Source organism: Cottoperca gobio, chromosome 4 (assembly GCF_900634415.1).
Source record: "Cottoperca gobio chromosome 4, fCotGob3.1, whole genome shotgun sequence".
In the NCBI taxonomy this organism is placed as follows: Eukaryota; Metazoa; Chordata; class Actinopteri; order Perciformes; family Bovichtidae; genus Cottoperca; species Cottoperca gobio.
The window spans coordinates 284,887-302,865 of NC_041358.1; the positions used below are offsets into that span (position 1 = coordinate 284,887).

Genomic DNA, 17,979 nt, shown 5'->3' on the forward strand with positions numbered 1-17,979 from the left:
GTTTGGCGTTGTGCACCCGAAACACTTTCAATTTCAACAATTACAAAAAATTTCAACTGGAAAGATTTTTGACCTTGTCTAGAAAGCAGCAATAGGAGTTTATCGGACATGCAGAAAATATGCCAAGTTGCATTATGGGAAATTCAGGATTAATTGATTTTTGAAGTTTGGAGTTTGGAGTTTGATCCACACTAGGAACCAAAAGTCAGGATATTTCATCCTCAGTTGCTTTTATTTAGATTGTTTTTTTTAATCAGCTTTTGGAGACTTCCACAACTGCAATAATAAATTACCGCAGCACTCAACTAAAAATCTTTCATGTCTCTTTTAAAGTTGAGCTCTACTGGTCTAATAGTGTTCAACTTGTCACATGTAACAAATCAAGCAGCAGTCCATTCTCCTTTAACTGAAATGTTTATTCTAGTAAACAGCACAGACCATGTAGAGAGGATCGCTGATCAAAATAAACTAGCATCTGTTCGCTCCTCAGCTGTATGTGTGAACTATAAGCAATCCTCAAAATGCTTCCTCATCAAGTTTACTTTTTCTTCTTCATCTTCACTTTTTAAAGGACAAATATAACAGACATGATACTATACAGACTGTATACACATCGTATGCATCTTATTAACGACAGCTCAGAGTATTCTGCCTACATGGAAGGAAGGGCAGTTGAAGGCAAAGAAAATAATCCAACAAGTTCCCCAAACGCAGTTTTGGCTGATTACTATAAATCCTCAGTATGTCAGTAAGACAGAATTGAAAGGCTTCATACCAAATTAAAATATCCACCATTTTGATAAAATAAATATTAAAACTAAGGAATAATTAAGTTTATATTTTTCAGCTGTCATCCTATAAATATTTATCTTTTAACAACTAACATTGCTGATCATGAAAACATATTGAGTAATGAACATCAAAAAGCATTTTGGAATGAAAGGTTTGTAGATTCTGCATCTAGTGGAATGCAATCAAAGCATGAACTTCCTCTACAGAGTCGGGAATGGGTGGTTGCTGGTGCATAAATAATCATATTAAAAACATACACTACATATCAAAAACATAAGACTGGTTTCACAGGATACACAAAGCAAAAATAAAAATTATCTATTTCACAATGGAGGTATCAGATGACAGTATAAATGATGGTACTGGTCTGGAATCACCACTGTTAGCAGTACACTGCAGACGAGCTGAGGTCAGAGCGAGGTGGACAGAAACACAAGACCAGATGGAGGATCACAGTTCACAGGTTTGCAATATTGTAACTTACTCTTTGATCAAAAACCAAATTTCATTTAACTTACTTTAGACTCATATACATTTGTACATACATTTAACTATTTCAGAACTTTGTCTTTTGTCTTAAGTATGGTTTAGTCTCTGTACCGAGACTCGGGTATTGTGTTGCTACTATAATGAAAAAGGTCCAAATAATATCCAGCACTAGTTCTGAATGAGCGTGCATGAGCTATTCTATTGGAGCGTGAAGCTCATTCTTGAGCTTGGAAACAGTTGTTTGACAGAAAAAACTTTTTCCAGAGCCTTCAAATGTGAGATGTTGTTGAAAGCTCTAGAAAAGCATCTGGCTGTGACTAAAAGACCAGACACACCAAGCCCAAATTTAAGTGGAATGTGTACATTTTGAATATGGTCTTTTTCTTTCTGTTGTGTGCATGTAACATTGTTGTGAACAAGTTGGTGGTGCTTTAGATAACAGAAAATTGCTCTGTTAGCATATTAAACTAACTAACAGCTGGCAAGAAGCTAGCTTGTTAGCTGTCAGCTAGCAGCAGGCTACGTAATGGAACGATACAATTTCCAAGTTACAGTGCCCAGCTCTTTGTTGGAGTTCCTTATCAAATCTAATGGGTAAATGCTGACAACACGCTAGCTTGTTAGCTGATAGCTAACAGCACCCTTTGGTTTCATTGAGGAATGAACACAGGTGCAAAGATGTTCCTCATATCGTAACATTTTCACTACAGTGCAACAGGAGCAAGGCAAAGACTCAAAATGCCAATCTCAGTGTTCAGAAGTAAATGGAAGCTCTTCAGGTACAGCTTAGAGACACATTATGTACCAGGGACAGTTTGTAACAGCTACAGTAATGTAAATATTCATGATATGTAAACAAGACTAAACATGGCAGGGAGAAGTAGTTCACATTTCTATCTGGTAGAATTAGTGGCTTCACATCAACTTGAACTTCCACATTGGGTGAATTCACATTATAAGCAATTTTTCCCCTCATAAAGGCAGTTCCACACATGTATAATATCTGAGGGAAAAGAATAGTGTGTAGATATTTCAGTCATGCTATTAACCTCCTAATTGCACCCATCTTGTTCAATGTGGTGACTGGAAAAGCAAATGTAACACTAAATAACGTGAGGTCATCTTGTGAGTGCAAAAAAGCCTTCTTCAGAGGCTGCTATGACCCAACACCAAGACAAAGTGTATACACCATCTTAGCAGTTACAAATAATCTTTCATCACAATGCGTTTTTCCAAATATTGGATTCAAAATAATTATGTTTGTCCTGGAGTTCCATCTCAAATACAGCTTGTTAGCAGCCCTAAGGACAATCATTTTACGTGTCACAGTCCTTGATGGGTATCAGACAGAATCTAGACATTTCGGTAAATTAGGCATTCATAAAATTTGTTATGGGAAGAATGTTGAAAATATAAAATCACTCTAATATTGGGCAAAATAAAATAAATTAGGCTGGTGTAAACTACGAAAAACTGCAACAGAAAGGTCTGATGTCAACACAAACATTGTAAAATCAATCATAATCCTGTGTGATGAAATCTCTAAAACGGAGAAGAAATCCTGAGCCATCTTGGATTGAACAAAATCATGTGTTTGTTCCTTTCCACCTTAGAAGTTGTTTAGGAGAATTTATATTTTCAAAATTCTTACTTTCCTCTTAACAAATGTAATAAACATCAAACTGATTGAAATGTTTGAGTTCCATCAGAAGACATTTAGCACTGTATTACAATATGACGAGAGAGTACTACTTGTGGTTACAACTGGGCTCAATAATGAACACTAACAATGTCAACAGGCTTTTCCCTCATGATTACAAAGTTGTGTTCATGAAAATGAGAAACTCCATGTTATCTCTAAAAGTAATGTGTTGGAGAACATGTGCTCTGAGCAATATCTGACTGCAGGACATGCACGTGGCAAAACACCGACTGAAACATATGATTGGACATGGACACAGACAGAATAGAGACTCGCACATATAAAACACAACATGATATTTGAAACTACAACAGAGGGGTGCTGAGTAAAACAGAAAATAACTTCTGCTTTGAAGTGCAGATGACATTAAACTGGAGTCTGCCACTCAAACATCACTCACCACTTCAAGTAAAAGGGACAACTCATAGAAAAGCAAGGTGAGTGGTTCAGTCCACGTTGGAACATCAAACGATGACACATCAGAAATAGCACTTTTTCAAATATTTCCAATTCCCAGCATAATGACACCTGATACAAACCTCTCAGAACACTCAAGCAGTGGAGTGACTATAACTACAAAGTATAACACAAAACAACCATATTAATTAAGATGTTCTTTTAAAACAAAAACGTGTCAAAATAACCAGCTCATGAAAACTCTAATTTTCTAAAATTCTCATTCTATAAAAAGAAAACAAGGTCTAACATAGAAAACTTCCCTCATCTTGCCTTTTGTTGAAAGTGGAGTGACATCACAGCATCGGGATCAGACTACAGCTCTCGAGGAGAGGCATAGTTAGCTCTGTTTCTCTATATACACTGGACAGAGGGAGAGTACTGCAGTATCACAGTACAATCTCACACTCATGGACAAAGAAAATATAGCTGTACAATTTGTTGCGGTCACTCAAAGGATATTTTTGACATTGAAAGTTGTTTTTATTTGTCACATTAGGGAAACAATATAATTGATTTTTATCAGGTTTTTTTTTCTTTTTTTACGCAGTTGCTTTTTCTTTCCTCACATAATGTGACAAGAGTATGAGTGAAACATATTTGAGTAATGTTGGTTAAAAGTTGTCTTTTTTTTTTTTACATAGGAGGAGTCTCTGAGCCGGAGAAGGAGAGTGTCTCTCCTAAAAGAAACAAACATGTGTGCATTATGTAGGATTAGTAGTTAATATGACTTTGTGGTCATTTGATTAAGCACAGCATTTAGGAATATGTAAACACAATATGAACAAATAATAAAGGCCTAACACACCACCTATTTCACACATAAAGAGCCGCTTACACATCATGGTCAGTATTACTCAGCCTGTAAGAAGTTGTATATTGTCTTCTCAAGTCTGATAGAAAATAACCCTGATTATGTCATAATGACATCATTGATGTCGTCTCAGCTTGGACAGAAAGCCTGAGTTACAAACCAGGGATGTGGAGTTTGACAGACATGGGGGCTAATTCACAGTATTTATTTTAACCTGGGCCCCTCTACAGCACATTACCTCATGAATAGGTAATAATGCAAGTAGTGCTGTGAGGTCCTTACCATGTCAGTTTATATGTGTGCTTCAGTGATGCGTAGCATATTCCTTAACAAATCTGCAATTAAATAAATGAACCCAAACTAAGTGCCTCACAGTGAACCTGGAGCCTTCGGCCCTGAGGGGGTTGCCTGCTTTGCCTGATTGATAATACAACCTTGTCTGGACTTTAGGTGAAAGTCTCTAATCTCATGGTAGACTCTGGTTTGGTATAACATTAAAAGGATATTTGGAGAAATATGCTTCAACTCAAGCCGAGAAGATCAATATCAATTTCATTTCTGTACGTCCAGTACAGAGCTGAGCTTATTTTAGAAAAAAGCAGAGGGAAACTTTTAGAAGTGAAAAAACTCAACTAATATCGACCTTTTCATTTATTAACTGAGTCTGGGTTTGTGACAATTTCCTGAGAATTCTTTTTGAGAAAATTGTGAATTGAAAATGATCAATGCTTGCGTTACATCCAGTCTTCTCTATATGCCTCTCGATAAACAAATACGTACACAACACCTCATTCTGTAGCATTTTCTTACCAGCAAATCAACTTAACACTAAACACTTATAGACAGTTTATACCATCAGTAGTGTATGATATAACCATGTCTTCCCTATATATCAGGAGAAATTCCCATTGAAGAAATACCATGGCAGTTTGAATTGTAGTGTTATTTTCTTCACAGCTGCTTGTTGCTACTGATAGCAACAGCTTTCTTAGCATGCCGGTATTAACCATTGCCCCACACTGTGAGTGAAGCTGAAGAAGAAAAACAACACGCTGAAATACAAACTATAGAGGTGTTCTGTCAGCTCAGCTCAACAAATGGATCCAGACCAATGGAATGTTTCCAACAGGCCCAACCTGTCTCTTCCTCTCTTTCTTCATCCCTTCATCCTTCAATTCTCCGTCTCATCACGTCAGCAGGACAGTGGTGCAGTAATGAGTTCTCGGCCCTCAGTTTTGGTGTCTTGGTTTTTAAATGTAGGGTCAGCGATCAGACTTGTCTTGAAGATCTATGTTAGGGTTAGGTGAATGTAAATAGTGGAGGTTCAGGACCCGTTTGTGTGATTGTGTGTGTATACCAGAGTTTGTATGAACACTTGAGTTATACCAATGATGTGCTTTCTGCATGTTGGCCTGTCTACAATGTGTGTGTGTGTGTGTGTGTGTGTGTGTGTGTGTGTGTGTGTGTGTGTGTGTGTGTGTGTGTGGAGGGTTTTCTTGGTCATGCATTGGACATCTCGGCCTTGCTGAGGGCAATGGCCAGTTCAAGGTCTTCCTGCTCCTGCTGTCTGAGCCTCTTCAGCCGCTCGCGCTCTGCTCGCTCACTCTCTCGCTTCGCCCACTCCAACTGCTGAGCCTCATTCCCAAACTACAGAGAGAGAGAGAGACAGAGAGAGAGAGAGACAGAGATGTATATATATATACATACATACACATACACACACACACACACATTCATATGTTTAGTATATTGCCAAAGGACACTTCGACATGCATACTGGAGGAGCCGGGGATCGAACCTCCAACCTTCCAAACCACAGATGTCCCTATCAACTCAACAACTTCAGACAAGAATGCAGCCGTGACATTAACAGTTAAATTAATTGGGGCATGTAAAATTGCCATAACATTTACGTAATGTCTGAAAAGGGCTAGATATAGAGATAGTAAGGTCAGACATGGGATTTCCCATATCAATATTGATTTAAATAAAGAATTTCTAATACTTAAAATTACAACAGTTGAGCTGTTACTTGTGGTCAGTTTAAGAGTATTGGTAAAAAGCAAACCCTTTTGGATAATGTTAATAAAGTAACAACTTACTTGGTCAAAAGTATGACATTTTCATAATCAGCGACACATGATGTTCATTATTAACATCACTTTGATAACATTGGCAAAATGTAATTTTATGTGAATTTCATTGTGCGTTTAATCTCTTACCTTGACTTTGTCAGGTCCTGTCAGAGAGATGGATTACAGAACAGAGACATTACAAACCAGAAATCCCTGAACTAGGCTAGTTCATAGGACATCACAACACAGCACACACTGTACACACTGACACTGTAAAGGGATAACTGCAGAGTTTCTCTCCAGTCCTCTTTCAAACATGTGTGTTAAGCAACTTGTTTTTCTTTGTGAGTTCACACACAAATGAGGAATCCTAGGACATCTGCCCATTGAAGGATAAGTCTTGTTTTCCACCAGGGCCATGCTTCATACTTTATGTCATTAGGACATTTGATTGTACTCATACTACATAAACTGTAACCTCAATGAAATTACTGTGTCATCAAAGGTATTTGAATATACGTAACTAAAGGCCCTGTCTCACATATCCGTATGGCAGAAACGTATGCTGGCGTATATATGAAAATTTGTCAGAGTCCAAATACGTCCAACTTTTCATCAAAATATGGCGTATACAAAATATCGGCAATACGCTGGTGTACGTTGATATAAGGTAAGGTATAAGTAGTATTCGCTAAGAGCAGGCGGTGTTACGCTGGTGTGCGTTGTTGAACACTGATGTTTTGAGCATGTTCAAAATTACCGGACGTACCCAACGCGTGTCTTTAAGTTATGCAGACGTTACACATAAGTTACGTTACGTTACGTTAGACATACGTGAATACGGAATACATACGTGAATATAGCACGTAAATACAGTACGTGAATACTTACCTGAATACGGTAGATATAGGCTACGTCGGCTGACGGTGAACCCTACAGCCAACTTATTGATAATGAGTGGATAACCTATTCCTACCCTATGTTAAACTTATCCCTGACGACGGAGTAACTTATTAACCGTGTTTCTACCGTACAGCTAGCGTTCAGCTAGCGTTTTGGGAGCTTATTGGGGTTTGAATATAGTATATAGGGTCCCTGTGAGTAGCTCATCCTCACTTCTTCACAGCACGTCTTGATGAATACATCAACCGATCATCAGAGAGCATGGAGGATGCTGAGAGGCTGCGACAAGAGTACATTCTAGCCGTTCTCCAGCATCAGCATGACGTGAACCAAATGGCACTTTTCCAGCTCCGTTGGCCAGACGTTCTGATACGTTTTGTATAAGTAAGTGATACGCTAGCAATAGGTTTGACATGCGTATAATAATTTGTTATGTATTCGTTATGTATGCGTCAGCTATAACACCGCCGTGGAAAAGTTGGACGTATTTGGACTGACAAATTTTGAGCTACTTTTCATATACCCCGGCATATGTTTCTGCCATACGGAGCTGTGTGACAGGGCCGTATGTCTGGCGTGTTCGGCGTATCGTCTGCGTCCTTCAAACGATCACAACTTACCCTTAATTTATATCAACGTATTGCCGATATTTCTTATACGCCAGCATACGTTTCTGTCATACGGATATGTGTGACAGGGCCTTAAGGAGGATTGTTGTTGTTGTCATCCTGTGACATGGACAAACATAACAAACTATCCTTGCAAAGCTGGTTAAGTTTGGAAAGTAGGATTCATAAGAAAGTCCTCACCGATGTATATTATTCCTAGAGTGTAGGACTGTCCAATGTTACTAAAGAACACTGAGAATAAAACCTAGATCAGAAATTTACAAAGCCATATAAACTAAAATCCATTGGTCTAATTACAGCAAGGATAAGTTCTAAATACATTTTTTAAAGTTTGTCTTGGATTCTATCCCGATCACTTCCATTGGAAGTAAACTATCCCCCTACAATGCCACATCTAGGTGTATTCAGACTGTTTGTTTGTGGGCAAGGCTGGGATGAGACAGATTAAAATGAGGTAGAGTGTATGATTTAATAAATGTAGTCAAGCCGGAAAGTCTGCACACCCCTTTCACCTTCTCCATGTTTTATTACGTTACCGACTTTTTCTACAATAGATTGTCTCAAAATTCTACACAAAATAACCCATAATGTCAAAGTGAAAACAGGTTTTTAGACATTTGTTCAATTTATCATATCATATGTACACAAGTGTGCACACCGTTTGATATGACACCCAAAAGTGAGCTGAGGTGGTTTTTCCACTGATCCTTGAGATGTTCCTACAACTTGATTGGCGTCCACCTGTGGTAAATTAAATTGATTGGAAATGATTGGGGATGGCCAACACCTGCCCATATAAGGTCCCACAGTGAATGTTAAAGCAAAATCCAAGCCATGGGATCAAAAGAAGTATCTGCAGACCTCAGAAACAGGATTGTGTGAAGGCACAGATCTGGAGATGGGTATGGAAACATTTCTGCAGCTTTACAGGACCTAAAGAGCAGTGGCCACCATCATTTGTAAATGGAAGAAGTTTGGAACCACCAAGAATCTTCCTAGATCTGGCCGCCCAGCCAAACTGAGCAATCGGGGAAGACAGGCTTTGTCCAGGGAGGTGAGCAGGAACCCGAGGGTCACTCTGACAGAGCTCCAGCATATCCTTGAGGAGATGGGAGAACCTTTCAGAAGATCAACCATCCAGGCAGCACTCCACCAATCAGGCCTTTGTGGTATAGTGGCCAGATGGAAGGCACATGACAGCCCACTTGGAGAATAAAAATGAACTTAATCTATTGTAGAATAAGTCTGTAATGGTTCAAGTCCTATTTATCTGAGCGATCTCAATTTGTACTTGTTAACGATAAATCCTCCATGACAGCCAAAGTCAGTCTTGGAGTTCCGCAGGGTTCTGTACTTGGACCGATTCTATTCACCTTATATATGCTTCCTTTGGGCAATATTATAAGGAACCACTCTATAAACTTTCATTGTTATGCGGATGATACCCAATTATATCTATCAATTAAACCAGATGAAACCAATCAATTGGCTAAACTTCAAGCATGCCTTAAGGACATAAAAACTTGGATGTCTAGCAACTTTTTGATGTTAAACACAGACAAAACTGAAGTTATTATACTTGGCCCTACAATCGGCGCCTCCGAAACGCATTTTCTAATGACATAGAAGCTCTGGATGGCATTAACTTGGCCTCCAGCACCACTGTAAGGAATCTTGGCGTCATCTTTGATCAAGATCTGTCGTTTAACTCCCACATAAAACAAATCTCAAGGACTGCCTTCTTTCATCTACGTAACATTGCAAAAATAAGACACATCCTGTCTCAAAATGATGCAGAAAAACTAGTCCATGCATTTGTTACTTCAAGGCTGGATTACTGCAACTCATTGTTATCAGGTTGTCCCAAAAAGTCGCTTAAGACTCTTCAGTTGATCCAAAATGCAGCGGCACGTGTATTGACTAGAACAAGGAAACGGGATCATATTACTGCTGTATTAGCTGCTCTGCACTGGCTCCCGGTAAAATACAGAATAGAATTCAAAATCCTTCTCCTGACTTACAAATCAATTAAAGGTCAGGCTCCAGCATATCTTAAAGATCTCATAGTACCTCATAAACCAACTAGAGCATTACGCTCCCAGACTGCAGGGTTACTTGTGGTTCCTAGAGTCTCTAAGAGTACAATGGGAGCCAGAGCCTTCAGCTATCAAGCTCCTCTCCAGTGGAACCAGCTTCCAGTTTGTGTTCGGGAGGCAGACACACTCTCCACATTTAAGAGTAGGCTAAAGACTTTCCTTTTTGATAAAGCTTATAGTTAGGGCTGGCTCAGGTTTGCCCTGGATCAGCCCCTAGTTATGCTGCTATAGGCTTAGACTGCCGGGGGACACCTCCCTGCTCTCTTCCTTCTCTCCCTCTCTCTTCTTCTCCCTCTCTATCTGTATGCATTTATGTAAATGTATGTTACTAACTCACCATCCGGGGTATCATCCCCGGAGTGTCTGTCTCTCATGTGGCAGGTTGCCACTGATAAAGTTTACGTCAGGATCATGAATCGTGACAGCGCCTGCTGACCTGGTCCTGCTGGACACCGGGAAGCCTTATTGACATTTTCCTGGATTCATCCAAACTTTTTATTTCTTTTTTTTTTCCAACACAACATAATTTCTGTCAAATGTTGTATTTGTACTATGTTGTTTATCCTGTACACACGACATCTATTGCACGTCTGCCCGTCCTGGGAGAGGGATCCCTCCTCAGTTGCTCTCCCTGAGGTTTCTTCCATTTTTTCCCCTTTAATTTTGGAGTTTCTTTTAGGAAGTTTTTCCTTGTGCGATGTGAGGGTCTAAGGACAGAGGATGTCGTAACCTGTACAGTCTGTAAAGCACACTGAGACAAATGTATAATTTGTGATATTGGGCTATACAAATAAATTTGATTTGATTTGATTGATTAATAAAACATAGAGAAGGTGAAAGGGGTGTGCAGACTTTCTGGCTTGACTGTATTATTTAATAATAATACTTAAAGCGGCAAGAACCTTATACTGGTGATGCAAAAATGTTTCATGGTTAAAAGGATGTCTTTGAATGGCTGTTGCTAAAAGAGAAACATGTTCTAACTTATTATCTTATTGTCCAATGAAGACCAGATGATGAAGCAGAGTCTTGCACTGCTGTCAGGTTGCAGATTAAAGATGTGGAAGAATGCTTGAGAGTGATAATACAACTCAAAACTACAGTAACATAATAAGACATGCATATTAAGAACAGACAGCAGAGTTAAAGTGTGAATCAACTCAACACAGAGGGTGAACACAGTAACACACACAGCAAGGTTATGCAGACTCAAGGGCTGAGAGTTGAGTAGTGATACTGCTGTCTCATGTTAGATATACATCTGAGTATCAGTTGAACCGAGTAGCACCAGTCAGCCACAAGCATTACTCCCTGCTTAGAAAACAGTGATTATGTACCAAAAAAGTAAATCTACCTTCTTAAAATGTAACTGCACAGTCTTTTGTGTGGTTTTAGGGGGAGTTACGTGCAGAAACTATTTATCTATACACCCAGTACTTTTGTGCAGTGTCACTGCCAATAGCACAGGTTCCCAGTTGGGTGACAACATATTGGTCTCTCAAACTGCAACGTCAAAACGTTAGGAAACTTTGCAGTCACTGCACCAGGATGTTGTTGTCGTCAAGAAATAGTCCTAGTATTTAAATAACAAAACATGCCATTTTTAATAGCAACCACAATTCTTTTTGACCCAGATAAAAAAAAATGGCAACCTAAAATCCCATGCTGTGGTCAACTGCTTGGTTGCCGATGAAAAGAGCGAGAGAACACTGCGTTTGTGTCGCATTGAAGATAATGTCATGGGAGTTCCACGCGGTGTTGCTATGACTATCAGCTAAGAATCCCGCCTACATTGAGGGGGTACGATTTGCAGTAGAAGACGAAATAGATAAAAGTACTGGTACCAAAAGCTAGTCGAGCTGAGCCGTACCATGCAGTGGAAACTCAGCAATAGACAGAGACAGGCTAGTTGTTCCTCCCTACTTCCAGTCTTTACACTAATACAGGTTTAACATGTCCTGAGCTCTGTACTTAACACACAGAAAATAGATTGATATTAATCTAAACATCTCACATTTGCAAAGAAAGTGATCAAGCGTATTTCCCTTCAACACTCTACATTGGTCAGTATATGACCAGTTGGTTCAAGAAATCCCTGTGTGAGGACTGTGAGAGACAAACATGCCTTTTTTTTACTGATCCAGATAAGCATCAGTTTCAGATCATATGTTAATACCAAGTGGGAATGAGGTCACTATTGTTGGATCAGATTCAAGCAAAAATCGTTGGGACCATACCATTTTTTTTAAAGATATAAAGTAACAACTGAGATGCATTCATTACACTTTGATATAATGCATTTCTACTACTCTCAGAGAGCTCCGCTTAATCCTATGAGCACTTTGAGCACTTGTTGGCGTCTGTGCAGAGCTGTGTGGCCGGGTCTAGACAGTGACAGTTAAACAGTATCACCCATCTCAACTTACAGAACTGAAGTCTGCAAAACCCGATGTTGAGTCTTTCGAGGCTTTACTTGATGCCGAGGATGGAGCAAAAGGGTCTTTGCCGCTGAATGGATCTGCAAGGCCCTTTTTACTCTGAAACGGGTCGCTGCCGTCGCCACCAAATGGCTGGAAGGGGTCACATGGTTTGGAAGGGTCAGCTGTGCCAGACATGCTCACTGGTGTACTCTTACCTGAAGACATAAAAGACAGAGGTAACCATCATCACAGGGAAGAGAGTTTTTATATCATAGGCAGGCTTCTTCATGTTTCCATCATCCCCATAAATGCTTGTTGACTAAAACAGACATACACAACCTGTTCACAGCATTGATGTGACAAGACACTGGAACTTCAAAATAAAAATAGAATCTGAAACACTAAGGCATTCTTTAACTAGAATTGCCATCTTGCGCTTGTACTATGCCTCTGCCAACTACTCAAGTTGCAGTTTACATCCATGTCTTTCCAAAATGTCATCAGTTTATCCAATTAGACATTTGTGTAAAATTCATGACCAAAAATGTGTTTTGTGAGGTTACAGTGACCTTGACCTTTCATCACCAAATTCTAATCAGTTCATCCATGACTCAAAGTGGATGTATGTGTCAGATTTAAAGAAATTCCCTCCAGGACAAAAAGATCAGTAAAGGGAATAAGTACACACAAACTTTGCTTTGTGGTGAGAAATACAAACTGAGAGATGCAAAGAGAAAAAAAAAAGACTTCACAGGCTTCAGGTCTTACGTAAATATGTTAAGTGCACACTGATAGCTGAGAGATCCTATGACACATCACTGCAGCTTGCATGAGTAATTCTCCCCTTAGTTAACTATGTTGATAACACAGGATCTGATTTCATCGGTTCTGGATTAAAACACACAAACACTACATTGTCTTGTTCTCATAGTTCTGCCCACGCCCTGCTTCACCTCCGGTGTCACCTCAAAGATAGCTACCAGCTTTTGAAAGCCTCACAACTTTCACTTCGACACCAAAGCAATTCATATCGAGTACCAACACAAATCTTTCTGTAAGTTCTTACATGCAATGCTACATCCGCCGCTGGTATGGAAAGAAGCACACAGCAAAAGACACCAGCCAGAGGAGAATATTTACAACAATTTGTTAGTTCGACAATTTACCAACCACATAAATAAGATGATGTTCATGTTCATAGATCACACACATTCTCAGTGATGGTTATAGCACATAGATTTATCAATCCTATATTTGACTTCTACATAAATTTTCAAAGGCAGGATTTATGCATATAAAATCGGTTTGCAATTAACAATTAAGACTGTTGATCATTTTCTTGATTAATTAAATCATGGTTTGGTGTATAAAATATAAAACAATATAGGGATAAATGAACATCAACATTTCCCATAACCCATTTTGTTTGACCAACAATTAAAAACCCCAATTCTAAAAAACAAAAAAGTCCTGTCAGTGGAGAGGCTGGAACCCCAAAAAAAAAAAAATCGATAAATTGATTATCAAAAATAGTTGCTGATCAATATCCTATCAATCAACTAATTGTTTCAACTTTATATAAAACGTTTTTGGTCTTTTCTTTTGTGTGAAGAGGGAAAAAAAGTGTAAAAAATTAAAAAGCAATTTTACATCTTGAGCATGGAAGTTTATTCTTGAGCTTGGGATCGGTGTGTGACAAATAATCTCAACTGAAGGTCTAATAACTTTCTTTTTTCTTTAGTTTGTCACATTTTAAAATCTCTTAAACTGCATTCAAAGACTCTTATAGTCGCATTGAATTGAGTCAGTATAAGTGAAGACATGAAGACACGGTGGAAATAGACATGCTATCCCTGAAGACCAGTTCAGTGTTTTGCTGAAATTAACAAAAAATGATATTATTATTTATACAATATCAAATTGGGAGACTCAATGATGCACATGAGCAAACATTAAGCAACAGTAATCAAAGTAATGGCAGTTTCTGCTAGTACCAGGGAGTTGAAGCGTGGCCTGGCAGAGGATCGTGGGAACATAAGAGTACATCATGTTGGCTGTATAGGTGTTAAACCACAGGACCAATCAACCCCGTTGTCATACAACATTCACATACATATTTACTTTTATTATCAAGATAACCCGGCTGATCGGGGTGAGCAGCTCAATTCACACCACGCTGACGTACACTGAATGCCTGGTAATCAGCCTTTTCCTCTTTCAGTAAACCACACACACACACACGAAAGAGAGAGGATGCAAGTAAGGGTGTGTCTGCAACAACAGGCCAAGGTAACCACACGTCGTTTTTACACCCTCACATGTACCTACACACAAACGAGCAAAGGAGCAGTTTGTGAACAATCGTAATAGAAAATCTATATATAAACTCTTAAATGCATTAATGTGAATTTTAGCATTAGTCGGTGCAGAGTGAACAGTGGAGATGATGGAGTCTGCTTGTTCTTGTTGAACAGATGTAGGCTGTAACAGACTTCTCTCTAGTTAAATTCTACCACCACTGAGTCAACAGGCATGTGGGATAGTGTCATAGCAGCAAGTGTGGCCACAGTTTAGGCTGAACATACAGAAGGGGATTCTGGGTAATCATGGTTTACTCCAGTGGTTCCCAAACATTTTCTGCAGGGCCCCCGTTTTGTAGATAAGAATATGTTTGAGCCCCCACTGGGAGCAGTCACAAACTTGTCCATGTTATGCTAGCAGGGCTCAAGCCATGCCGTGCCCCCCCCCTGCAATGTGAACACCTAGTTCCAAGGGACAGTGTTTTGCTGTCCCAAAAACACTTGTTTCCTAACACATGCTTTCTCATAATGACATCTATTCATTAAGACCTTTTGGAAGCACCACAATCCGAAGCATTACATCCAACATTTTCCCTATATCTTTTAATTATCTATAATTATTCATTGCTGTCTTTATTGTGGGCCAGCAGCTGGAGTCATACAAAAACACTGTGTCTCATGGGTTATGGGCTAGTGGGATGTTAGAGAACATTTCTTGAGCGGTGTCTAAATTCTACACTAATACTAATCTAATTTTAGGCTGAGTTTTAGTCTGTAGTGTGTTTTTGAGTGTACATTACCGTCCCACAATACAATGCGCTACGGAAATGGAAGTGCTGCTCAGTGTACAAACTGCTCAAAAAGTATACTGCACATACTCTATTAGAGTGCAGTATGGAATTGGAAAATCTGCCATATTTGGATACATCGTCCAGTAATTAACACATCAATATTATGCACACCTCTATGATTGTAACAAACACTAGTGAAGGAGGGAAAGATACACTATCGAGTATCACTGGGTCTAGAGCAACACCCAAAACAGAGCTAGAACAAACACAAAGGCACATGGTCAGTGATTACGCTGCAGATTATATTTGTTGTGTTTTCTGGAACTGAAAATTGTTTATTTTCCTCAACATTCAGGTTAAATTCATTTCACACACCTCTGTAAATATCTGCACATTAGTTAGAGCTGGGTATTTCTATTTCTATAGCACATTTAATCTCATTGTGCATTACATGTAAATACATACAGCCATAAGTAGAATGCTGAGAAGAATATGAAAGAAAAAATAAATACAAAGAAAAACACCTACACGCCGATACATTCCCTGCATAAACCCTGCATTCAGCCATACAGATTCAAACCACAAAGTACCACACAGTAACTAACAGTAATAAACCACCCTGCCAACAACTGCCAGCTTCTTTCAGACCATAGGCTATGTCAAATGTATTTAACCACAATTTCCACACAGTTCAGGAATCTAAATTCTTCCATTTGTAATAAACAGTTGAACCTCTTTTAGGAGATTTCTGTTTTAATTGTTATAACACAAAGCAGTTTCACCTACTGCCAGTTCTTTGCTAATGTGAACACTGAGATTTTGGTAGGTTTTTCCTCAAAAGCATCTGTGCGACACACCTCTTTCACATAGAGTTGATCAGGTTGTTGGTTGTGGCCTGTGGAATGTTGGTCCACTCCTCTTCAATGGCTGTGAAGTTGCTGGATATTGGCAGGAACTGGAACACGATGTCGTATAGGCCGATCCAGAGCACCCCAAACATCCTCAATGGTGACATATCCGGTGAGTATACAGGCAATGGAAGAACTGGGATGTTTTCAGCTTCCAGGAATTGTGTACAGATCTTTGCAACATGGGGCCGTGCATCATCATGCTGCAACATGAGGTGATGGTAGTGTATGAATGGCACAACAATGGGCCTCAGGAATTCGTCACGGTATCTCTGTGCATTCAAAATGCCATCAATAAAATGCACCTGTGTTCATTGTCCATAACATATGCCTGCCCATTCCATAACCCCACCGCCACCATGGCCCACTCGATTCACAACATCTGCAAACCGCTCACCTACATGACGCCATACACGCTGTCTGCCATCTGACCTGTACAGTGAAAACAGGGATTCATCCGTGAAGAGAACACCTCTCCACCTCACAGAATTCCATTTGTCTGTGTTCTGCGCCTGTGTCCGCTCTGTACGACAGTAACACTTTGGAGACGGCTTATGGAGAAATTAATATTGAATTCACGGGCAACAGCTCTGCTGGACATTCCTGCAGTCAGCATGCCAATTGCACGCTCCCTGTGTGATAAACTGCACATGTTAGAGAGGCCTTTTATTGTGACCAGCCTAAGGCACACCTGTGCAGTAATCATGCTGTCTAATCAGCATCTTGATATGCCACACCTGTGAGGTGGATGGAAGTGCTCACTAACACAGATTTAAACACATCTGTGAACAATATTTGAGAGACATAGGCCTTTTGTGTACATAGAAATCTTAGATCTTGGATTTCAGCTCATGAAAAATGGGAGCAAAAACAAAAGTGTTGCGTTTATATTTTTAGTCAGTGTAATTCCATTTATTGTTTGTATATTTTTTGCTCACAGTCCATGAACATGAACACATACACATACCTCCTTCATTTTCATTCTTCAGCATGCATGTAAAACCTAGCAGGGTGATGATTATGGGCATTATGGTGATGTGGTGATGTGATGTGTGATCACACTAAACACCCAGGTTTCATCTGAAGCCCACAAGTCACACTTCCTTTTTAAGCTAGCCTCTGTTCCATTAGCCTCGGACAGACAATGTATGTTTTCACAGAGACTTCTTCATTCTTCCTCAAATCTTCAAATTATCATAGTGGAGTTTTCTGTGCAATTTTTACAAAAGGTACACACAACAACACAATAGAGTAAAAGTCAAACCCCTCATTTAATATTAAACTTTCTTTTTTAAAAACATATCCTACACTCACCACTGGGTGGTTTGGGCCTTGGGGGAACACTTTTCTTCAGAGGAAGAGCTGGCGTGTCATTCTTCCTGCTGAATGGGTCGTCCACAAACACTGACTGGAAAGAAAGAACATGTGGTACCATTAGCACTCAGCTGTAATTTCAATATACTTAAGCAATAGCTCACGACAGGCCGTGGTATATGCTCATTATATCACAGTTAAGGGGCGTGGTACAACCCCCTTAACTGTGATATAATGAGCATATATCACAGTCTGAAGTGAAGCTTTTATAAAACGGTTACCAAGTGTGG

At 39.4% G+C, this 17,979-nt stretch overlaps 1 protein-coding gene across 1 annotated transcript in view; it reads right to left on the minus strand.

Moving 5' to 3' along the window:
- Positions 1–395: 395 nt before the first annotated feature.
- Positions 396–17,979, minus strand: part of LOC115006911 (epidermal growth factor receptor substrate 15-like 1) — a 68,838-nt gene continuing 51,254 nt past the window's right edge. The window contains exons 23-26 of the mRNA XM_029429537.1: positions 17,690–17,783; positions 12,430–12,591; positions 6,476–6,492; positions 396–5,900 (exon numbers count right to left, since the gene is read on the minus strand). Coding sequence (XP_029285397.1) covers positions 5,754–5,900; positions 6,476–6,492; positions 12,430–12,591; positions 17,690–17,783 — 420 coding nt within the window. The 3' untranslated portion in view covers positions 396–5,753. The remainder of the gene's footprint in view (positions 5,901–6,475; positions 6,493–12,429; positions 12,592–17,689; positions 17,784–17,979) is intronic.